General features: G+C 41.5%; 1 protein-coding gene across 4 annotated transcripts in view; it reads left to right on the forward strand.

Moving 5' to 3' along the window:
* Positions 1 to 24,834, forward strand: part of PCNX2 (pecanex 2) — a 290,657-nt gene that overhangs the window by 75,016 nt on the left and 190,807 nt on the right. For 3 of the 4 annotated variants that reach the window (XM_072755955.1, XM_072755958.1, XM_072755956.1), the window contains exons 10-13: positions 4,171 to 4,316; positions 11,290 to 11,443; positions 11,530 to 11,562; positions 18,966 to 19,137. In XM_072755955.1, coding sequence (XP_072612056.1) covers positions 4,171 to 4,316; positions 11,290 to 11,443; positions 11,530 to 11,562; positions 18,966 to 19,137 — 505 coding nt within the window. The remainder of the gene's footprint in view (positions 1 to 4,170; positions 4,317 to 11,289; positions 11,444 to 11,529; positions 11,563 to 18,965; positions 19,138 to 24,834) is intronic. The other variant, XM_072755959.1, reaches the window with a different exon arrangement.

The following is a 24,834-nucleotide window of genomic DNA, read 5'->3' on the forward strand; positions in this document are numbered from 1 at the left end:
CAGGGGTAGAATTTAGTGATTCATTAGTTGCATACAACACCCAGTGCTCATCATATCACGTGCCCTCCTTAATGCCAGTTACCCCATCCCCCCAGCCTCCTCCCCTCCAGCGACCCTTAGTTTGTTTTCTAGAGTTAAGAGTCTCTTACTCTTACTGTCTATCTCTGTGTTTTCATCTTATTTTATTTTTCCTTCCCTTTCCTTATGTTCATCTGTTTCTTAAATTCCACGTATGAGTGAAATCATGTGATATTTGTCTTTTCTGTCTGACTTATTTCTCTTAGCATAAGACCCTCTAGTTCAATCAACATCATTGCAAATAACAAGATTTCATTCTTTTTGATAGCTGAGTAATAGTTATATATATATATATATATATATATATATATATATATATCACATACTCTTCATCCATTCATCTGTCAGTGGACATCACAGTTCTTTCCACAGTTTGGCTATTGTGGACATTGCTGCTATAAACATTGGAGTGCATGTGAGGGGCTTTGTTTTTAATGGTCTCTGTGCACAGAGAATGGCAGACAGCACAATGTGGGAAGTCTAATGGGTGCCTCTCTACTTAATCTGGACTCCAGGAAGCCGCATACTCCTTTTACGATTAACTAAGCACTCCCTTTCAGCACCATCCCCACTAAGGGGATCATGTAGAAAACTACCCCCCTCAAACCTCAGTGTGGATTTGCAGCCCTTCTTCACCCTGGATCACATGGGTGATCCAAGCACCTTACAAAAAGAATTTATTTAAAAATGGTGCTGGGTTGGTATTGCATTCTAGTGCTTAGCAGAAACAAAGGTAATTTTAATCCAGAAGAACAGAGCTTCAATATTGCTGTCAAAGAATTCACACTAATAAAGACCCAAGGAGAATATGATAAAGTGAAAAGTTATGAAATATAACAGAAAACATGCTGCCATGAATAAGAGCCAGCAAAGTCAACAGAAAGCAGAAACAGACTCTTATGGATTTAGAAATGGTAATGATTAGATTCAGAATATGGATTAACTATGTCTAATGTGTATAAAGAGATAAAAGGAGAGGTTGAAACTCTAAGTAAGGAGCAGAAGGCCATGTAATGAGCAAGCAGATCTGAAAAAGCACCAGATACTAGAAATGAGCAATAGAATAATAGAATAATAAAAATAAAACTTCAAGGGATTTAACAGGAGATTTGACACATAAGAGTAGAGACAGATTTGAACAAATTATTTAGCTGTAGCACGGAGAGATAGAGAAGAAAAGAGGAAAGAAGGTTAAGAAGCATGGAGGTCTGGGCCAGAAGGACTATTGTACTTCTTGTCAGAGTTCCAGAGGAGACAAGGTAAGACTGGCATAGCAAAAACAATTTAAAATTTAAAGTCTAAGATAACCCTCAGATATAAGCATTCATGTCCTGGCAAATTGGTGAGGAAAGGGTGAACATTTTAATAAATGGCACTGGAGCAATAGTTTTCTTTATGGGAAAGAAAATGGACCCTTAGTTCATGAACAAAAATCCCCAGTAGTCTAATAAAGTAAATGTGAAAGTCAAAAGCATATAGTTTTAAGTAAGATGATATAATCAATTAGCCGTAGAAGTCTGGGGTAGGAAGGGATTTGGTGAATAAGGCACAGGGAGCACAAAACTTTTTGGGAAAAAATGGACAAACTATATTTCACTTAAATTAACATCTATTTATCAATAACACCTTAAGGAAAGTGAAAAGACAAACAATAAACTGGGAAAATATCTGTAACATCTATCATTAATAAAGGTCTTGATCATATATGTACATATATTTATAGATACACACACATGCACACATAGACACATATAACTAATGAAAGACAAGCAACCCAACAGAGAAAAGGATAAATTATTTCATGAAGAAAACTAAAAGTGGACAAAGATGCTTAACTTCATTAATAATGAGGGAAATGCAAATTAGAATAAAATTGCAATATTTTATACACCTGATTAGGCAAAGTTAAAAATTACCTGACACTGTCACATGTTGGTGAGGATGTTGAGCAACATGACATTTACCTGATGTTGGTAGCAGTATAAATTGATAGAATCAGTTTAGAAATCTTATTTTTCCAAAATGTTTTCTAGTGAATTGAACCTTCCCATACCCAGTAATTGCATGTGTGATAGATTTGTACATTTTCTGGGAAAGTCCATTTGTTTCCTAGGAAAGTTGAACATGTGGTACAGTTGAACATTTGCATTCTTAGCAATTCCATTTCTAAGTGTATGCTAGGTCTGGGTTCTACAGAATCCTTGCACATATGTACCAGGAGACATTTCCAAAAATGTCCATAGCAGCGTAATAGTAAAAAAAAAAAAAAAAAAAAAAAAAAAAAAAAAAAAAAAAAGACCCTAAATATCCAATATCCAAAAGTAAAATGGGTAAGCAAATTGTGGCATATCTGTATTCTACTGTCAAAATGGATGCTACAGCTGTAAAACAGCACGATTAGTCTCAGGAAGATAATGTGGAATGGAGGGAAAAAAGGAAAAGGTAAGTTGCAAAAGGATACATATGCTATGATTTCCTATCTACAAAGCTTCAAAAACATAAAGCTAAATGTATAGAACTTGTGGATGTAAGCATAGTAAAACAGAAAAGAAGAGAGGGAATGATAAGCACAAAATTCAGGGCAGTGTTGGAAGAGGATGGGACCAAGGAGTGGCCCACTGGGAATTTCTATGCTGAAGTAAATGCTCCTTTTCTTATAACTGGGTGATAGACACACATCCAATATATATGTGTGTGTGTGTGTATATATATATATATATATATATATATAATATACATTTAAAAGATGTATATTTGCATTGACTCCATATTTAATAAAAACATGTATTTTTAAAAAGCATGGTACCTAGTGTTCAATGTAAAAAACAATACCCCAGAGTCTTGGGCAGCATGAGCACTGATGCACATGAGCTTGACAGTGAGAAAGTGTTCAGGTTGCCCTATAGGTTCTATTTAATAGCACAAAAAGGGAAAACCGTGTATTTTTTGAAGATGGTTAGGACAGAGGTCAATATTAAATTCATTAGATTCAAAGAGTGTAAGCTTTAGTTTTCTGAGAAATTTAGCAATATGGAACATCTTATTCCTCATTGATAAAAAATAAATGAAATAACTATCAACTGATATTTAATCTCTATTTGTCTCTAATGGAAATGCCATCGTAACAGGCTGTTTTAACTACTTATATTTTAGAGACGGTGTCAGGTGTCAGAGGAAATAAATTTTGAGTTTTGCCCTCATAAGTTTTTCTCCATCTTTTCAGTCCTGCAGACCCTTCAGCTTCAGCTCATCAAGTTCTGCATCCCCTCTGCTTTTCTGGTGTAGAGTCCAGCTCTTGTTTGTATGTGCAGTGCTTGGCCTGGATGTCTGGTTTTGAGTCTGCCCGACAATAGATAGAAGTCTAAGGGGTGTTTTCTTACAGGCAATAGGATGCCGTGCATGGACTGTGTCCACCATCTTCTTCCTTATATTCCTATTCCTGACCTTGTGCCAGGCTCCTAGGAGTTACTCATTAAGTATGTTAGGCAAATCAATCAAGACTATTTTTTTTTTTTCAAAATTCAATTCTTCTCCACGAGATTAGCGCCATCCAGAGATGAACTTGGGGCTAAAACATCTTAAACCTAGAATTAAATTTTCCTGTTTGTTTCTGTTTTATTGGTTTAGACTTTTTTCTACAGAGATCTCAGTATTTCTTATATCAGGCCTTACCAATGACTGACAAAATTGACAATGAAAGTCTTTTTACTATTAGTAAAATTTAAATATTTCGACATTACTTTAAATAACATACCTTTCAAAAATTAAGCCATTTCAAGTCTTTTGTTGAATTCTGATCTCTTTAGAGAATTATTTTCATGGCAGTTTCTTGCCCTTAATTAACAGCAGTGTTTTGATGGGAGCAGCATAAATTTAGTGGTACTTTATAATGGAATTGAAGAGTGTTGGTAAGAAAGACTCTTTGTTGATCATTATCTTTCTCTTAGGGTACCCATTTTTATGAAATATGTTGGTTTACATTTCAGAATTTGAACATCTGCTTTTTGTACTTTTGTTATTATGAGGTATATTTATGACAATAACATGTCAGTATGAAACCCTTTCTCTGTTGTTTCTTTTGGTACCTGAAAGCATCTGAGTCAGGATCTGGAAGACTCATCATGTTCTTCAACACAAGGAAAATTTAACCGAGAGCAGTTTTACAAGTTTATCATTTTCCCCGGCAAGTGGATTAAAGTCTGGTACGATCGACTTACTTTGTTGGCGTTACTTGATCGGTAAGCTGCTGAACATGCAAGTGTCCAGATAAAAGATACAATGGGGGCAGAAGAATGCACTCACATGCTTGTAAAAAGAAATTGCCACTTGCTCAGGTTCTCTGGAATGTTTTCAAGATGTATACCTTTTGTGCTGCAAACTCAAAGGTGAAGCAGTGAGATCCTGACAACTGAAGATAGTGGGAGATATGGGAATTGGGGAACATGGTTTAGATGTAAGGTTAGCTCTGGAGACAGTGTTATGCATTGGTCTACTCCTGGTTTGCCACTTTTTTTTTAGGAAGGCTTGAGGTTCCATGGATAGCACAGGCTTGACCAACTAACTGGATGTGGGCTGGGGAAGAGGAGGGCAAGTGAAGCAATATACTTGGAATGTTCATCTTTCCTTTTAAACCCTTTGACTCTTTCACCCCTCTTGTTTCCATTGTTCCTCAAGATGAAATGTGGGGTTGGAGATGTCATCAGTGGACGGGGAGGGAGCAGGGAGGAGCTCTAGTTAGTTAAGGCACAATGGAGATGGGGGCCGGGTCAGGGTCTTCCCATTTCTACCTCCACCCTCTGATCTCACGATGTACAAAGGACAGGATTTTGATCTCCAGGGGCCATGCAGTTCTGATGGGAATGTTGGTTTGAAAATTCAAGATGCTGTTACTGACGCTGTCATCAGCAAATGCAGCGTTTCACAGTTAAATGCCAGCCAGTGGGGGCAGTGGGAAGGCTGATTTCCTGCCTTGCTGTAGTCCCTCTGTGACTATTTGTTATAGTAATGTTTTAAATGGTGTGATTACATACTAAGAAACTATAGTCATGCAAAATTACAACAGTAAATTCCAGGACCCACAAGTCAAGGAATGGAGTTACAATGGCTTTTCTAACAACACTATGTCACCCCAGGGGCATACACACAAGATGAACGTTTCAAGTGTTACTGAAATAGTCCAAGATAATACATTCTGTTAGATGATGCAGGTTTTTTTTATATTAATTTTATTTTCTGTTAAAAAGGAATATTGGACAACCTGATGTTAACCCTTCATATTAGAGACAAATATTTCTGTCGATTTTCTAGGTGTTATTTCAATCCACTCAGTGGCAACAAATTACTGAAAATCTAATTAAGGTCTAAGAAAGGACAATGACGAAGATTATTGAGGTTTTTAAAAGTTTATGTTTTTATAGTTTTAATCACTTCTGTTTCAGGTTACACTGAATTTGAAGGCAATGTTCAGGGATGTGTAGACATAGCACTATGCCCTGACCCTTGGGCTCCTCAGCTGATGTGGGAGCCTCTGGGGATCAGATCCAGGGCCCACCATTTACTAGTGCTGTGATCTAAAGATGGCTGTGAAACCTCCCTGTGCTTCAATTTCCTGTCTACTAAATTGGGATAATCTATATTTTGGAAGGACTGAATCAAGTTAGCTATAGCAAGTATCTTTTAAATAATTCTTGCTATTATCGTTATTATGGCCTGGAATGTGGCCCAGAACCCAGAAAGAAGAGAAATAAATAAAAATAAAATGAAATTTAAAAAAACAGAAATTAGGATAGCCAAAGTGGATGTTGTCAAACCCAGACATTAAAATGTAGGCCCTTCACTCATAGGAGAAATCGCCCCATTTTCAGACCCCATATAAGCCTACTTTCAGGCATCTATTTGCACACATGGGGATCTGGTTTCCCAGATCAGAGTCAGTTAAGAGGGGAGATAAGACAGCATGATCCCTGAGCTTACAACAAGGACAAAGGAGACCCAAACACTAATCTAGAAAAACCTGGCAGCTTGGGACCTTTGCAGGGAGAGTGTTTTCCCCAAACAGGACTGTGGATCAGAATCACGTGGTAGCTTTGTAAAAATACAGATTCCAGGAGTGAGAAGTCTGCATTTCAGTGGGCCTTGAGTAAGATGTAGGGCACATCTCTCACTAGCTTGCCTTCTTAGGACAGCAGTGATCTGGAAGGTCTGTTTAAGAAAGCAGGAACTTACACGATAATTTACAGTTTTTACTCTGATAGTAAAATTTCAAAAGGCATGAATAAATTGCCTTTGATATTCATTGGGAGGACATTATATTCAAGGTCCTACATGGATTAAAGAAGTTGAATTGCCAAGTTAAAGTTCATAAAGAAAAAAGTATGCATAATAAAAAACAAACAGTACAGGTTGGGCAGGAAGTAGAAGAAACTGGTGAATTACAAGCACTGAAATTGAGCTGATCATTGCAATAAACTCCCATAGCTTAAGGCCTTCTGCTTAATAATTTTCAACTTTACTCTGGAAAACAGGCTGATCTTCCTTGAAAATATTTCCTTCTCTGATCGCACCTTCAAGGTTCCTATGATTGTAGCCTTTCATGTTTGCTTTCAGTTTGGCATTCATTCTACTCACATACTTTTTGTCCTTATTCTCCTTTATTCTCTCTCTCTCTCTCTCTTTTTAAAATAAAGATCCATTTATTCATTTGAGAGAGAGAGAGAGGGAGAGAGAGCGAGCGAGCATGTAGGGGGAGGGGCAGAGGGACAGGGACAGGGAGAGACTCTCAAGCAGACTCCTTGCAGAGCACAGAGCCAGACCTAGGCAGGGGGCAGGGGTGTGTGCTGGATCCCACGACCCTGAGATCATGACCTGAGCTGAAACCAAGACTTGGATGCTTAACCAACTGAGCCACCCAGGCACCCCTCTTTTACTTTCTCTTATTTTTTATTCTGCTATTACCCCATCTTGCATAATACGTAGGTTTTATTTTCATTTATCTAATTTTCCAGGTTGGCATCTAAAATAAAAAGCTGCCCATCAGGGTGTCATTTCATGCATTTGTTCATTCATTTAACAAATTAAAAAGCCTCCTGCCAAGCACCTGGTCCATGTGAGGCTCTGCACTGGGCACTGAAAACATAGAGCAAGGGTGGGAGCAGGCAGGGTGCCTACCCTCACCGAACTGGCATTCTACCGCACAAGGTAAGCTGAGATAGCAGACTGGAATAGGTGCCATGAAGACACACATGAAGGCCTGAGTTAGAGGAAATTGGGGGAGAAATGACACTGATGTCAGAACAGGTGGTTGCAGAAGCATTTTCTGAGGTGAAGCATACCAACAGAGATAGAAACAGAAGGAGCTAGCCATGTGACAATGCAGGAAAAGCATTCATGCTCCTCAAATGATCTCGTTGCCATCGTCATCATCTTGAGAACGCGCTCTCATCTCTCCCATCCAGAAAGGTCCTCTCGACCTGCTCTCCTGCCAGCTGCTCTGTCCGGTTTCTGTGTGCTCTGTTGCAGCAGAACTCTGGGAAGGGCTGCCTGCACTTGCTGGCCGCCTCTCTTCTCCCATCAACCGGTTCCGTTTACTCCCGACTCCAAGCCTGCCCTTTTCAAGGTCACCGTTGACCTAACCGTTCAGCCATCATTTTGCTAGACCCATACACAGCCTTTGACAGGGTCAATTCTCCTCCTTGGTGTGCTTTCCTCTCCTGGCTTCCAGGACTCAGCCCTTTCTTGGTTTTCATTGTGTCTTGCGGGCTACTCCTTCATAACATAGTCACCTTTGCAGGTACCCTCTGCCTCCCGACCTCTTCATGTTGGAGTCCCCAGGTCCTGCATGCTTGAGAAATGGCCCTTCTCCGTGGGGCTTAGCCTGACCTTCTGCTTAAAATTACAACAGTTCCCTATCCATATGCTTGTAATTCTTACTTTGTTCTATTTATTTTTTGATTGTGCTAATCATCTCCAAATGCTACATAATATACTTAATTTTTTGTGCATATTACTTATTTTATGCCACTGCCCACTGGAAAGAAAGCTCCAGAAGTTTTGTTCACTGAGGTATTATTCCAGATATCTAGAGTAGTGCGGAGCAGTCTTACATGAACAAATGAGTCAACTTCCCTTTGCAAACCAGCTCTCTTTCCAACCTCTGCCATTGATTCTGCCATGATCCTTTCTTCCCCAGACTGACATCTTGAAATCATCTTTATTTCTTCACTCAGCCCTTCATTGTACACAATCCATTCAAGTCCTTCCCGCTCTGGTCTGTATTGTATCTCAAAGTCACATTGCCTTCCTAGTTTCCCAGCCAGGACACTCTTCCAGACCCTCATTACTTCTCCCCTGGAGTGTTGTTTATCGTTGCTCTGCTATTTCCCCTCTAGTGCATCTTGTCAACCTCTGCCAGATAAATCTTTCTACAGTACAGCCTTAACCACAACACTCCTTGCCCAGTGAGTAAACTTTTTAACCTGGTGTTTACATAGAGATGCATGAGAAGCTGTGGGAGTGGAATGATGGGGGCCTGGGGCAGAGGAATGGAGTTCTGCTGGAGGAGAATCTGGGGAAAATATTTTTCAGGAACGTTATTTCCCCCTAATAAGAAAAAAGTCTGTTTATTTAATTGAAAATTTTATTTTTTTAAAGTTCCTAAGCCTTTAGATATTTTAAAGTATACATCAAAATGTTATGAGCACACTAAAAAATATATGAAGAATTTTATGGACCTGAACTAACAAAATATATTTAGCTTTATAAAAAGTACACAGTGGAAAACAAACAAACAAAAACCCATAAATTTTCCTTTTTACCAAATATAGTTTGATTCCCCCCAGAAGTTTTTTTTTAACTTCAGCTTGAACATCATAGTATCTGAGTTCTTCACATTGCTATGCATCTTGATTCTCTACATCTCAATTGCCTGATTAAAAAAATAGGCAAAAGATATGAACAGACACCTCACCAATGAAGGTATACAGAAGGCAAATAAGCATATGTAATGATACTCCACATCATCATTGAGGAATTGCAAAGGAAAACATCAGTGAGATATATTACACACCTATAAGAATGGCCAAATCCAAACACTGACCACCAAGCGTGGGAAAGAAACTCCCATTCATGGGAATGCAAAATGATAAAGCTGAAGATAACTCAGTGGTTTCTTACAAAACCAAACGTATTTTTACCATATGATTCAGCCAGCATGCTCCTTGGTGCAAATGAATGGAAAATTTAGGTTAACACAAAAACCTGCACATGAATGTTTATAGAAGCTTTATTCATAGTTGTCAAAACTTAGAAACTATTAAGATGTACTTTAATAGATGAATGGCTAAACCATGGTACATCCGTATAGTAAAATACTATTCAGTGATAAAAAGAAAAGAGCTATCAAACCATATAAAGACACACAGGGAGATGCCTGAGCGGCTCAGCAGTTGAGCATCTGCCTGCAGCTCAGGTCATGATCCTGGGGTCCTGGGATCAATTCCCACATCAGGCTCCCTACAGGGAGCCTGCTTCTCCCTCTGCCTATGTCTCTGCCTCTCTCCCTGTGTCTCTCATGAATAAATAAATAAAGACACAAAGGAACCTTAAATGCATATTACTAAGTGAAAGAAACTGACCAGAAAAGGCTACCTGCTGTGTGATTCCAATTATCTGAAATTCTGGAAAAGAAAAATCTGTGGAGACAGTAAAAAGTTTTGTGTTGCCAGAAGTCGGGGGAAGGCAGGGGTGAACAGGAACAGAGGATTTTTAGGGCAGTAAAAATACTCTGCATGCTACTGTAATAGTGGATACATTTCACCATGGTTGTCCAAACCCATAGAATGTATGGCAGCAAGAATGAAATAATGACAATGATGTGTCACTGTTGGTTGGCTGATTATAATGAATGTATCACTTTGGTGGGGGATATTGATGGTGGGACAGAATTGTGTGTGTGTGCGTGTGTGTGCACACACGCGTGCGTTTGCGAGGAGGGACTATGAGGGAACCCTTCTTTTTCCCTTAATTTTGCTGTGAATCTGAAACTGCTCTTAAAAAATAAAGTCTATTCATTTTTTTAAAAAACGCTCACAAGTGCCTACTTGCCGGTTGAAGTAGATAGTTATGCCTTTATAAAAATAATGTAATGAAGGGACCGATATGTACATAAGAAAACTGGTGAGGCAAAATATATGCTCAGAATTCTCGGGAATGACCTTTCTACACTCCTGACCTGTGGTCCACACCATGCTCCCTTACTCCATTTCTGCGTCTTCCTCCCATCACTATGTCCTGCATGTTGTCCTCCCATAGAAGTCTTTCACCTCTGAAGTCATAATCCCAGCCACTGATCATCCCCAAATGTTTTGCCAGGCCATCTGAGCACTTTGACCCATCCACCTGCTCCCATCTAGCAACCTCTCCTGTTCTCATTGCCTCCTGATCTGACAAGATCTTAGTCTACAAGATCCAGCCTTCATCCCCTTGTCTCAGCATCCTCAAGCACCCTTATCTTGTCTTCCTTCACACACAGCAATAGCACCCCCCTCTGGGTGAGCCCACCTCCGCATCTCACACCTCTTACTCTGGGTCCCACAAAACAGAACACCACCCAGTGAGACTGTGGTCATGACACACCTCAGTGAGACCCTCTGCTTGTTAGCTTGAGCTCTCTGGTGGGAGCTCTCCTGGCTCCTGAACCTGGGAAGCAAATTCTGGCCTTAGACCTTGTATCTGGAAGGGATTTCCTGCTTTAGCTAGGTGTTAATGCACCTCCTCCCCCCATTTAAAGGAACCAGTGCAACTCTTTGTCTTAAAGGCATTTTACGTTGTGCACAGAGTAATTAACTGTTTTCCCCCAGGAGACCCAGTTTAGGGATCAAGGAGACTCAATGGAATTATATTTCATTTATTTCAATGACAGGAAATGGGTTAAAATATGGATTTTGCTTATAAAATACAGAGGGAAAGAAAGAAAGAAGAAAGAAAGAAAGAAAGAAAGAAAGAAAGAAAGAAAGAAAGAGAGAAAGAAAAAAAGAGAAAAAAGAAAAGAAAAGAAAAGAAAAGAAAAGAAAAGAAAAGAAAAGAAAAGAACTTAACATTTTATTCCCAAGTATAAAGGCAACTACTCTGCTATTGCTGTCAGTGGTTTCAGAGATGTTTGGGTATTATGCTTACCTTTTATTTCCTTTGTTTTTATTTGTTTATTTTATGCAGAACTGAAGATGTCAAGGAAAATGTGCTGGCAGTTTTACTCATTGTGCTGGTCTCGCTCCTCGGCTTTCTGACATTGAACCAAGGCTTCTGCAAAGACGTGTGGGTGCTCCTCTTCTGCCTCGTCATGGCCAGCTGCCAGTACTCCCTGTTAAAGGCAAGACCACATCTGATTCTTACCATCACTAAGGTATCCTTGAAATCACAAGATGATGACACAGACACTTGTGATTTGTGTTCTAGAGTGTTCAGCCTGATCCCGCCTCGCCAATACACGTAAGTCTCAGATAACAGGCAAGTAGCTTGTCTTGTCTGCTTGTGTTAAAGATAGGGGAACAAAACCTATTTAAAGGGCAAAATATATGTCAGTGTACATATACTCAATGTATAAATAGAAATATGAGTGCATGGTTGCCAGATTCGGGCTCGAGCTGAGAGCGTGGTGTGAGTGCCAGAGGGGTAGCAGGGAGGATACAGAATGTGGATGGTCTTTCCAACCCCGCTGGACTCTAGTCAGGGCCAACCATGCAGCCCAGCGCGGGAAGACTGGCCTCTGCAGTTGGAGTGCCTGCCTTTGTTTCCTGGTTCCTCCCCTTGAATGTGGGACCCTGAGCAGGATATGTCTACTCACCGTGTCTGTGTTTCTCTGCATGTCAGTAAGGATAATGAAAATGCCTGTAGGGATTAAATAATCTATTTAACTTCTTTAAAACGGTGCCTGGAACACAGATGTTGCTGAGCGAGTGGGAGCTATCATTAATATTAGTTGTGTAAGCATGAGTCATGAAGCTGATTTGCTGTTCCACATTTTCAAGAGTCTTGTTACCTTTCGTCCACATAACTGTGGGCTGACTTAGAGCTGAGATCTGGGCTCGCCATCCTGACCTGTTGGTGCTCTGGCGTCCTGCCATGAGCATGAGATCTGAAGCATGCATGGTTTCCACTGACCCAGCTGCCCTTCCCCTGCAGAGTACTGGGGGGATGCGCTCTGGCACCCTGGCTACATGCCTTTGCACCAAGCTCCTGCCTGGCAGGACCTCTCAGCTCTTTGAGAGGACTTTCTTTCCTTTGTTATGGTGAGCTGTGCACACCACCCCACCCGCCCCCACCCGCCCAAACCCTTCCAGAGAAAGAAAGCTTGATCTTCCTTCCATTGTGCTTTTAAAAAATTCATATCCAGGATTTAGGACTGCTTTTAAATCTGTGATAGCTCCTGTTTAGCTCATAGTAATTAAGAAAAGCTTATAATTGGACGATCACATGGCATACGTTGCTATCTTGTTAAATTCCTCTGTTCCCCATAATTGGTTTACATATAATACATCTTCTTTTATTCCCGAGTCTGAATGTCAAGATAAGTAGAAGCAGCATAATTAGGGTATTAAGATGTATTGTTGTGATTATCGTCAGAAATCTGGGTTAGGTGGTGTGCGCAGGGATGTGGAGCTCTGAAGTTTTTTGCTCAAGCCCACCCTAGATGCCATATCCTCCTTCTGCTTCAGTAAATAAACCCTCCTTTCTAGTAATGGCACTTCAGTGTCACCAGCTTTCCTGGGTGACTTGGGGGAGGGGTGTTATATGCTATTACACACTCATTTCCTGCATGTACCTTCAGCAGTAATGAAGAACATGCTGGGAGAGGTGATGGGGAGTACAGCTGCATAATCCCCGTGGATTTGTCGTGTCTGGTAGCAGCAACCCACTGTCATTTCTCTAAGCTGGAGTTATATTGCCTATAGAGGACTCGGTTAAGCAGCTCTTCCTGTACCTGAGCAAGTATGTGCATAGTGAGATAGTAAGAAATGACTTCTCTTACTGTCATAATAAGACAAGAGTCAGACATGTGTTTATTAATTCACTCACAAAGCTTTCTTGGTAGATTAGCCCCTGATTGGAATTGCCAGTTTGCTAACAGTTCTGGTGGGAAGAAAAAATACAGTAGCTACAAAATGTTTCCTTTTGCCATCTGCCTGAGCCATGTGGGCATTTAGAAGGCGATTACAATCTCCAGTTTATAAATGTGAAAACCTCAGAAAGGAGGTGGGCGGGGAGCAAACCAAGTCTGGGCACAAAGGCAGCTTGCAGGCCTGCTGCTGATGTCAGCCCTGGTCATCACATGAACCCAAGTGCTTTCCAAAACTATGCCACTTATTAACAAATTCGGTCAATTCTTGCTCTTAGAGTGATCAGCTGACTTCTCTGCTTTATTGCCTTCCAGAGCACACAGGTGGCAAATTTTGAGCAAGTGGTTCAAATCAGAATATCGCAAAATAAAAACACTGTATATTTCAGATATAAGTGCAGAATTAATGATGTGCTAATAGATATGGTACAATAGACCCTGGGCACAAAAGAAATGCATCTGATTATAAAAGAGGACAGCTTAAAAATTTTTGATAGTTTGGTTGGAAACGGGCAGCATTTGAGGATCAGAGACTGGCCATATAATAATGGATGATGTGGCTTTTCACTAGCTTACCCAGATCTGTCCAAGACTCTAACTAACAGTAACCACTGATGATCACCTGGAAAGCAAAGTTCAGTAGGATATCTAAAAGGCGACAAAAAACAGGGCATGTCCTGCACAGAGCCAGACTCAGGAGCCTTTCCCAGCACCCACGGGGTCTGAGTGGATGCAGCTGGAGCAGCACCTGGGAATCTGCATGGTGCTGCTGATGGTAATGGTGATCTCTTATGACATGTGAGCAACACTAGGGTAGCATGCATGTTTGGGGATTTGAATCCAGCCTTATCATGTAGAAACCCTGAGATCTTGGGCAAGTTATTTCTCTGTATCTCAGGTTTTTTATATGAAAATGATGAAATCATGAAACAGGATCCTAAGGGGTTTGAACAAGATAATGTGATAATGTCTTCAAGTACTCAGCACAGTATCTGGTACTGTGGAAGCACTTGACAAACCTTATCAATTATTTGTGGGTAAAATATGGATAATAAGAGCAACCTCAGATTTAGTGAACAGTAAATTACATAGTATCTATAATGAGCTGAACAGTAGGCCTCAAATACACTAAGTCTCCTTGTTTCCTTGCTCACCGTACATACTCCAAAGAGCAATGGCCGTAACTTGTTACGTGTCCTATTCAGTGAATTCTGGCTACTATATAATGAAGACATTTGGTACCACTTCCTGTTATATTAAGAATTATTAGGAATGATTTTCTTAAAGATTCTATTTACTTATTTGAGAAAGAGAGAGAGCGCACAAGCAGGGAGAGAGGCAAAGGGAGAGGGAGGAGTAGACTCCCCACTGAGCAGGAAGCCTGATGTGGGATTCTAATCCCAGGACTATGAAATCATGACTTGAGCCAAAGGCAGATACTTAATCAACTGAGCCACCCAAGTGCCCTGGGAATGATTATTGTAAATAAACTTTTTTATTTTAGAACAGTTTTAGATTTATAGAACATTTGGGAGAATAGTACAGCGGGTTCCCTTATACCCTACACATTTGTCACAGTTACTGAGCCAATATTGATACATTATTAGTAACTAAAGTCCATTTTATTCAGATTTCCTTAGTTTTAACTTAATGTTCTTTTTCTGCTTGAGGACCCCATCCAGGACACCACACTGCATTGAGTTATCGTGACAGCCTTTCAGACATTCCTTATTTTTTGATGACCTTGACAGTTTTGAGGAGTGCTGGTCAGGGATTTTGAAGCCCGGCCCTCAGTAGGGATTTATCTCATGTCTATCTTATGATCAGACTGGGGTTATAGTATGTTGGGAGCAAGACCATAGAGGGCAAGAGCCATTTTCATCATGTCATGTTGAGGGTACATACTGTCTATGTGACTTATCACTGTCGGTGTTGGCCTTGATCACCTCGTGTTTATCAAGGGAATGATTTTGAGCAACACATAAACATTTCTCAATCCTCAGTCCTAGAAATAAGAAGGTCAACTTAGTTTTGGTGGCTCTTGATTACACGTTAAATTATATTTATCTCTTTAGTTGTGTGTTTACTTTGGTCAAAAGAAAAAAAAAAAGAAGAAGAAGCGTTCTTTAAAGCATGTGCCATTCCAAATTGCCTTCTTTGAATTCTTATCTACTGAATTTCTGCCATGAAATAGGGGCAGAACTTAGGTTGCCACCCTTCCATCTGTCTTTCACTGCCACTGAGGGAAGTGGTGGGTAAATATGTAAAGTAGGTGGGGATGGAACTGATGGCCCCATGGCCACCCCTCTGAGGAGTACTGTCATCTCCACTTTGCTGCTCCCTGGTAGGATGACCCCATAGACCTATTTGTCACGATTCATGAGCCTGAAAGCTGGGAAGTTGCCCTGAAATAAATCATTCCATGAAATGAGATCATCAACTCTATTAAATTATAAGCTGAGCTTAAAGGACCTCATTTGCCTGTGCCTTTTTAATTTTTAGACTGGCCAGTCAGATTTCAACGTTATTTAAACTGGATTAGCATTTTACCAGGCAGCTGATAGGAATTATTTGGCCTTTTGATCTCTGCTTATCTCCTACATTGCCTCCTCTGAAATCTTGTGGATTCTCCTGTACACCACAAGTGTGAGTCTCAGAGTACTCACCAGCCCAGGTCTTCTTGGGGATCCACCCCCTGTAGGGCATTCCTCCCTTGGCATCACACATAAGGAGAAGTCACATGTATCCTTACAAATGCTCACGATGACACTGAAGGGACAGCTGAGTTGCTAATGCTAAAGTAAAGAACTCATCAAGAGGCACAGAGAGAAGAAATCCTAGTAAAGAAAACTGCACCATTGCAAGAAACGACACACCCAACTCTTAGGTAGTGATGGGGGTTCAAGTAGGTGAACACAGTGTCCCAGAGTGGCGGGCAGAGCATATGGTTCTAGCTCTCCTTCTCCACCCTCCAGAGCTCTCCTAGGAAAAGTCAACACTCCAAAGCTGTTGCTAATGCTTTCCCCCATACTCTATAGTTGCTTCACAGGAGTGGTGTTCATGTTATGTGTTTAAAGGATGACGATTACGAGTGAGATTTAGTCAGGCTGAGTCCTTGGGCATGGAAGGACCAGCACCAAGTGCACTCCTCTTCCTGGGTGTTGCTGGGAACCGACAACGTCCAGGCTCCAAATCCTTGCTCTGCCACTCTGCTTTCTGTCCAGGAAGCTGGGGGCAAATTTCTTAATTTTGCAAAAAATTAAGGCATAAAGCTTATGCCTCAGTTTACTCTTGGCAAAATGAGAATAATAAGTACTTCATGGCGTGTACCGAGGATTAACCCCATGGATGGAATGGTGCCTGGGGCAGGGTAAATGTCAGCTCTTGTTGCCACTGCTGTTCACAGCAGCCAACTAAAATACGGGGCCCCTGAACATAGCTGGATGTAATGTGTACAAACACCATAGGTCTGAGGGGGCCCCTTCCTGCCCTGCAGACTGGGGAAGCAGAGGATGCCTGTGTGCAAAGAGCCTGGAGCTGACACCTGCCCACAGCTGAGATGGGGTGGTGGCTGCAGGGCCCGGCTATGCCCAGCCCTGGTTTACTCACTGCTCAGGCCCAGCTGCACTCCAGATTCTCCCATACCCCATCTTCCTTATAATAGATGCCTGTTGTTGTTGTTGTTGTTGTTGTTGTTGTTGTTTTTCTAACAGTAAGTTTGAAGCATTTGACCAGCCCACTGTCTTGATGAGAGGATAACTCGAATGGCCTCATCCTTTAGCCGCGTGCACCAGCACTCTCCAGAAGCGGGGTTCCTGGAGGTGTTGATAGATTCTTGCACCTTCCCCTTCTGCTGCGCTGCAGCCAGAGCCGGGTGGTGACCTTGTTCTCATGGGTGGAGTTGATGGAAATACAGCTGCACACGCCACCAGCCTCCAAGATGCCCCACTGCTAAAGTTGGGGGCGTCCCCCCACCAGGATATTTTAAAGTTGAAATCACACGAGAAATAGTTGAATGTGTTGTAAAAAAAAAGACTGGTCAGACTTCACCTGGCAAAGCAAGGGGAATTTTTCTATTGGGAAAAAGAAAAAGCAATCCTTAGGGGTCCGATGATTGACTCACATGTGAAAGAAGGAATTAGAGAGCTGGGGAATATTTTTAGTAGGTGTTCTTAAGAATCAAAAAAAAGTAAATAAATAAAAGTGATGTCTATGCCTCACATTAGTGATATACTTAGAATGGTTTGGGGACCCAAAACATAGAATGAGAAGTGAGGTGAAGTCCTGGCATGATGATGAGGGCAGGCTCTTTGCAAGGGAGCCTTAAGTTTCATCTCATAAATTTCAATGACAAAAAAAGCATTCCCCTTCCCATAAATAAAGTTTGACTTGGCAGATTTAAGATGATATCACAAACGTGTTCAAAACCAGACTTTCAATTCCTAGAAAATGTATTTTTAAACTTTTAGGAAAAGGAAGAATCAGGACAGCTCTTAAGGGAGGCAGCTCTTAAATTTTGTATCCTAAATGGTGTCACTTTGGGAGTGTCTCATATGCTTGTGTATTTGTATACTAAGTAGCTATCTATACCGACCAAGTGATTCTGCTCTTCACTTGATAAGAAATGCATTAAGATTTCACTTAGGCTTTAGTTTCAATTTTTCTTTTAATGCAGAAGAGGTATTCCCAATCCCACTAATCTATGATCCAGTTGAATTCAAAAGGAAATTTCATAAGAGTGCAAATATTCCTTTCAAGACTGAGTCTGGACTCAGGGCCAAACATAGCCAGCCCCCATGGACAGCCTGTGTTTTCCTTCCTATTAAAAGATGGTCTCAGAATAGGACCATTTCTATTATAGAAGCAGTGGCAATTTAAATTGCATTTCTAAATATAACACGTTCAAGGCAGTGACTTTAAAAATCCACATCCGAAACCATATCACTTTAATCTTTACTTTTTGTACCCAAAGTAGCTCATGAATTGCAAAGAATATTCTTCCCCTAATTCATTTTTGTTGGTTTTTGAACCTTATGAATTGTGCATTGGTTTGTGACATGCAAATTTTTCATTGGCTTTTGCCCTGGCAAGTTTGATGTTGTATCTTTTCCTTAATTTCTTTATCTATCCAAGGAGAGGAATAAAAATGTTTCTACTTCTCCTCATAACAATATTTTGAGAGCTAAGATGAGATCTGTTAAGTTTTTGGTCCTCCTCAAAGTTTATATAAATGGTAAGGTGTTTTTTTTTTTAATTGTATTATTCCCTTGTGCTATACTAAGACATTTTATACTCTCTCTGAGGGTATAACTTTGCACCTGTATTGTCTTGCTTTTGAAGACAAGGAAATCAAAGACCACCACTTATAATTCTGTTTCTTATTAATAGCAGGGCTCAAGTTAGGCCATGTAGAGTGAATATGGCTTATATTAGTTTTTCACTTGAAATGAGCAATAGAAACAGAAGTTTTACTATTAGGGAAGCATGGAATTAGATCCATCTAGATTGTATCTAAAGATGGTAATTAAATTTTCAGCTAAATCTTGTTGAGTCTGAGAGGTATAACATTCTTTTTGATAGTCTTGTTCTTAACTGCCAGAATAATTATTGGAGATTTTTTTCTTTTCCCAGTGTTTTGTGTATATGAATTATGGTGGGGGGAGAGAATGTGATTTATGGTGTAAGTTGTATAATATGATATGAATTACTGACTATGAAGCTTTTGCCATTTAATCAAAATGATAGGTACCATTCAGAAATTGTGTTTGTTTTCTAGGGACACAACCAAATCATAACATATAGCAGACCAATCTATTTTTGTGTGCTGTGTGGCCTTATTTTGCTTCTTAATACAGGGGCCAAAGCCCGGCACCCTCCCACTTACGTTGTCTATGGCCTGAAGCTCTTCTCTCCAAGGTCCCTCCAGTCAGCTAGGGACCTCTTAATAGGTGAGTGAATTTGAGGGTTGTGGGGGACATGGGGAGTGGATATGTTTCCTCTTTATATTCTGAATTGCTAGCTGGAGAAAACTTATTTGATTATTGGATGAAGAGAGGTGCATTTCTCTCTTGGCTTATAAACTTTCAGAAGACGGTCTGGGAGCTGGAGCCCCAAAGCATCCAGTAGCAGAATTATTCTAAAGGATGGTGATGTCCATGATAAGCCATAACACTGTAGTATCTGAGGACCGGCTGCTGTGGGGCCTGGTGCGGGGTGTCAGTGGGGCATCCCAGGGGTGAGGGTGGTTTTGTTACCAGGGTGGCAGCTTGCCAGAGTGGCACAGACACTCTGGGAATGCCAAACTGTGCCTGGTTTTCAGTCCAGGTAGAGTCCTGGATACACTGGTCCTCCAGCCTGTCACTGATTTGCTTGGCGAGCCTTATAATCTAGGCCGTACTTAATGTGAAGGGCTCCGTTCTCACCGGTAACTCGCACAGGGTCATGGTTAGGCACTTGGCTATGTGAATTCCAGTTCTGCCACTTTGCTAGTTATGTGACCTTGGGAAGAATTCAAGAGTAATATGGGGACAAAATAGTACCTGCCTTAGAGGTTGGTGCAAGTTTCCAATGAGTTGGTACATTTAAAAATATGGACCAGTGCTGGGCACCAGGTATTAGCTGTTATTATCATTATGCAGAGAGGCTACCCCAGCATTGCCTGTGAAGACCTGACTGCCTGCAGCTCTGAGAGTTCTTGTCGTGATATCCAGAGGTTGACATGCATGCCAACCTGTAATTGACTGTGATCACATTGCCCAAATGAGGTGATAAAGGGCAGCTACCAAAGACACCAGCCCCTAGACCTACCACTTGCCAGCTCAATATCTTACTTAAAGGAGCTTTTTAAAGCCATAGGCCTCGTATCATTCTTTCTGTGGCCCCCATGACAACTCTCTGAGCCAGGGGGAGTGGCATATCTTTGTGTTCCTGATAGGTGAAAACCATGGTAGACATTCCACTCTCTGACTCTCTTTCCCTACCACCATCTGCCCATTCCTCTTTCTGCTGTTTTGGTAGCAAACTATTCCCTCCCCCACACCCAGCTCCCCATAAGCCTGCCTGTATCTGCATCCTCAGCCTTTCTCTTCCTATTACATCAAGTGAGGGTCTGAGTAACTTCTTAATAGCAAAAGGTTAGGCACCATTTTTAAAGATAATCTCTGTGCTCAAGTAGGGAACAGAAACATATTGAGGAAAGAAAAAAACTGATCCCATGATTACACTCCTAGGCAATGCTGCTTGCCCAAGAATATTTGCTACTACTTTTCTGATATTTTTCACTTTACTTTTTTATATTACTTGGAGTTCTGTCAGTTGGAACGCACACACACACACACACACACATACACACACACACATTTGCATGTGCACCCCTCCCCCAAAGAAAGACTTTCAGATACTTTTACCTTCCTATAAATGAGCTCACCCATCTTCCCCCTGAGATTAGCTGCAATGAAAAAGTCAGAGTTTGAGTAGACACAGATGCCCAATCATGGTTGTCCATACTGGAGACAATCCTTTCCTGCTGTATTCTTCTAAACAGCAGTGCTGGAGTCCAGAGCTCAGGGCATAGGAAGGCCTGGGGATAAGAAGTGGAGAGGGTGGGAAAGCATTTTGGAAAGTGTTCAAGAAACGTGTGTCTAAGTCAAAATGTTGCCTCCTCTTTCTGCACCCCACACTCAGTCTTGGGTACCTTGTGGACATCTTTCCCCAGGAACTGAGGCATGGGTTTATGTTGATAGAGTTCTACCTATTACAGGTCACAAGGATTTGTGTTTTGACTTTGGCACCTCCTCATCTCATCCTCATGCCCTGTGTTCCTGTTCTATAGTGCCCCTGACCCCTTGACCATACTCGTTGATGGCCCATTTCCCCTAAGCTTGGTCCCATCTCCATATTTTTCACAGCACCAAACCTAGTTTGCAGTCATCTCCTTCACTTGTGGTATTTGACCAATGTCTGTGTCCTTGTTAGCTTCTCTGCTGCTGGGTAAGGGCAAGGCAGATCCCTTGTCTCCTTTCTCACACCGAATCCCTAGTACCCCACACTGTGTCTCACACTGAATCCCTAGTACCCCACACTGTGTCTGTGAAAGACAGGCACTGAAGAAATGTGTGTTGACTGGATGAACAAATGAACACAAAGTATGCTTTAAGTAGTAAGGAAATTAATGTGTGGGTGGACTTTTGGAATACTCATTCCTAAATCAGGGAAAGCTTACCATCATTTTCGGATGTTTGCCTCAACAAATAGTAAGTAGGGACCTAATAAGCATCTCTTGAAGATGACTTGTAGAAAGAGGGAGAAAAGCATGACATACATTCCATTTAGAAATTGTTTTTCTGTACACAGGTGTCCTTCATTTCTCTTTTTCTTTAATTTATTACTGTAAACAAGCCAATGCCATTGAATTCATGGGGTTGTCCTGGCTTAGCAAATATGCCATGACATCAGAATGTGAAATGTTAGTAGGGTTCAAAAAGTCTAAGACTTTAGTGTACTTAGTAAAAGCCTGAGGTTTTGATTTTTAGCAGAAACCCTTGTTCTAAAATAAGCTACTGGCCTGTGTGTATTCTCGTTTTATTTTTCTTCAAACCAATTCCATTGAGGAGTGGAGATGGCTCAGGGAATATGGCCTTTCTTACCTTTCTATCTGGAATTCGCTTTCCTTCATTAAAGCTTTTCCTTAATGGATATTTTTGTCTGCTTGTCAACGGTAATGAGTAAAAATAGCAGTAAATAATCTGGCAAGCCAACTAAATGACTTCTGGGATACAGAAAAATGGAAAAATAGAACAATAGCAATCCCTGTAGAGTGAACGTGTTAAACACACTAATTTGCACTGAGCAGGAAAAGATTGTGGAAGAAATTTAGAACAATTGGGAATGAGAAGAAGGTGAGAGAGGTGGATGCTGTTTTTCTGACTCAATGAGGGAAAGCAAGGGCAATTCAAGGTCATTCCTTCTTTATGGAGCCTCTCCACCTGCTGTCCCTCACTACCAAGGGATCTGAGTGCGCATAACTGCTGCCATTATTAGGATCAGAAACTAACAAGGAGAGGAATAAAAATCAGGATAAAACAGAAGATTATTGGGAGGAAAGAATAGTGCAAGTTTCCTCTAGATGCCATAGCGAGGTACTGCTAATGAGGGGCTGAGAACATCAGAGATTTATCGTCTCATAGTTCTGGAGGCCAGGAGTCTAAAATCTCTGAAGGCATGAGGGCATGAGGGAGGAACCTATACTGGCCTAACTCCTTGGCTCCTAGATGGCCTTGTGCCTGCGTCTGTCCACTTTGTCTTCCCCCTGTGTCCAAATTCCCTGTTTTTTTTATAAGGACATCAGGCATATTAGACCAGGGCCTATCCTAATGACCTCATTGTCACTTGATCATGAGTAAAGACAGACCGTATTTATTGCCGAGTACCGTCACATTCAGGTACTGTTTTGGAGGGACATGATTTAATCCTTTTAGCAAGGACCATTTTAGAAAAAGGACAAGAGAGAAATAGGAACTAAGCACAAGGTTCCGACCTTGTTTTCCACTGTGTGGTCAAAGGTGGTATGTGCCTCTCCTGCTGTGAGCCTCCTCTGGTGGATGCCGGGGAATGTGGAATATTTCTTAAGAGTTGTGCCTTATTGCTGATATTTCTGTTATCTGCTGCCCCTCCGGTTTTCTGCTCAACACCATCCACCTCTCAGAGGAAGAGGAGGCAGCAGAGGAAGGGGTGCAAGAAAGGAGCAGGGAGTATCCGTGTCTGCTGCTTTCATATACAGTGCACCCTGCCCTCTCTGCCTCCCCGGGCAGAAGGCTGTGAATATGAGCCAGTGGTGGGACATGAGTCAGGTGGAAATCGGGTGGTGGGAAAGATGGAGAAGCTCCTTGTCATATTGAGTGCAAGGAGAGGAGCATCTTGAAGGCAAGCATCTCAATCAGCTGATAGAACAATGGAAAAAGGTGGGATGTGGGATGCTGATGGGAGGTGAGGGACTTGGGGGCCCAACTTGGGGACACAAGAAGAAAGAGTCAGCAGCAAGGACTTGTCGCTTTTTATAGGCTGCGGGAGGGTGAACTAAAGACAGAAACACTAAGAGTAATATTCTTACATGATTTTTCCTTCTCTGACCCCTCCTGTATATTCAGAATACCCCTGTGGGCACTTCTCTTTCATTATAAGGGACAATTTTTTTTCTTTTTATTTTCAGGAGTAAGGTGAAGGAACCTTTGTGTCAGGACTCCTTGCCTTGCTCAGAGATGGTAACCTCTGGGCTGGAATTTTTAATACTTTCCAATCGGGGTAACTTCAGAGAAAGCCTACAAAAGGAGGCTGGCTTTGTAATTAGCCCACAGATGAGGAGCCAAAAATACCGTACTTTAGTTCTTAGTACGGTATCAAAAGGAGCAAGAGCAAAGCTAGAGTGTGCCCTGAGGAACAGAACCACCTGGGCTGCACTGTGTCTGGAGATGGGGCAAAAAATGGGATGTCCGGGGGTGCCCGGGTAGCTCAGTCCATTAAGCATCTGCCTTCAGCTCTGGTCAAGATCCTGGAGTCCTGGAATAGAGCCCCATGTCGGGCTCTCTGCTCCACAGGGAACCTGCTTCTCCTTCTCCCTCTGCCTGCTGCTCCCCCTGCTTGTGCTTTCTAGGTCTCTCTCTCTCTCAAATAAATAAAATCTTAAAAAGAGAGAGAGAGAGAGAGAGAGAGAGAGAATGGGATGTCCAGTCTAGGGAAGAAATGCTCGGGTGCCGGAGGTACACGTGGTGGTGGTTCTCTCACTGTAACCATATTAACTAGTCCCGGCCAATGGTAGCTGGATCACAGCTCACTGCAGCAAAGACATCTAAAATGGTTTGGGTTAGAGCTGCCCAGTGGTAGCAAAGGGTTTGCCTAGTGCATGAGTTCCTGACTTGGAAAGAGCTCAGGCAAGAAGTGGCTGTCAGTTGTAGAAGGGCTCCAGGCTCTGCATGGGTCCTCTCAGATCTGAGACTTCGATGTTTTATGTTAGTCCATAGGACTAACGCCCAACCTACAATAATGCAGCTTCCATAATGCCACCTTTAGAGGTTGGTGGACGTTTTGAGGACTACTTATGGAATGTACCGTCCTCTGCCCAGGGAGACCTCACATTTATCTTCTGTAGGTGCCTTCTATAAAGACTGTTTCCAGGGCCCGAAATAGACCACAGTCAGGATGATTAGGTAACACACAGATACGGCAGGCTAGAGACACATGATGTATGTGTTCACACCAACTCCATTAGGGTCCAGTTGTATTTCCACGTTATTTTAAATCTGCATGTTTTCACCCCAAACCTGCAACACCAATAGTCATGGGCTAGAATAGTAACAAATATCATTATTCACATTTAAAAAAAGAAACAAGCAAGTTACAATGTTTTTATTTGTAAATGTTGCTTGTAAAGAAATGGAACCATACCAGGAAATTCTGCATTTATGGTAAGTATTAGAGAAAATGAGGAGTAGAAATGAGAGGAAATTATACACCCTCTCAGGGGTATTACGCTAAGAAAAAAAAATCTTTGTTCATAGGGAAAATTGCCAACAGCCACAGGGACTTTTCTTTCTTTTTTTTACTTTTGGAAAAAGGACAAAATGACCTCTGAAGCTTCAAGTGTGATTTTC

The sequence above is a fragment of the Vulpes vulpes genome, chromosome 4 (assembly GCF_048418805.1).
Source record: "Vulpes vulpes isolate BD-2025 chromosome 4, VulVul3, whole genome shotgun sequence".
NCBI classification, from domain to species: Eukaryota; Metazoa; Chordata; class Mammalia; order Carnivora; family Canidae; genus Vulpes; species Vulpes vulpes.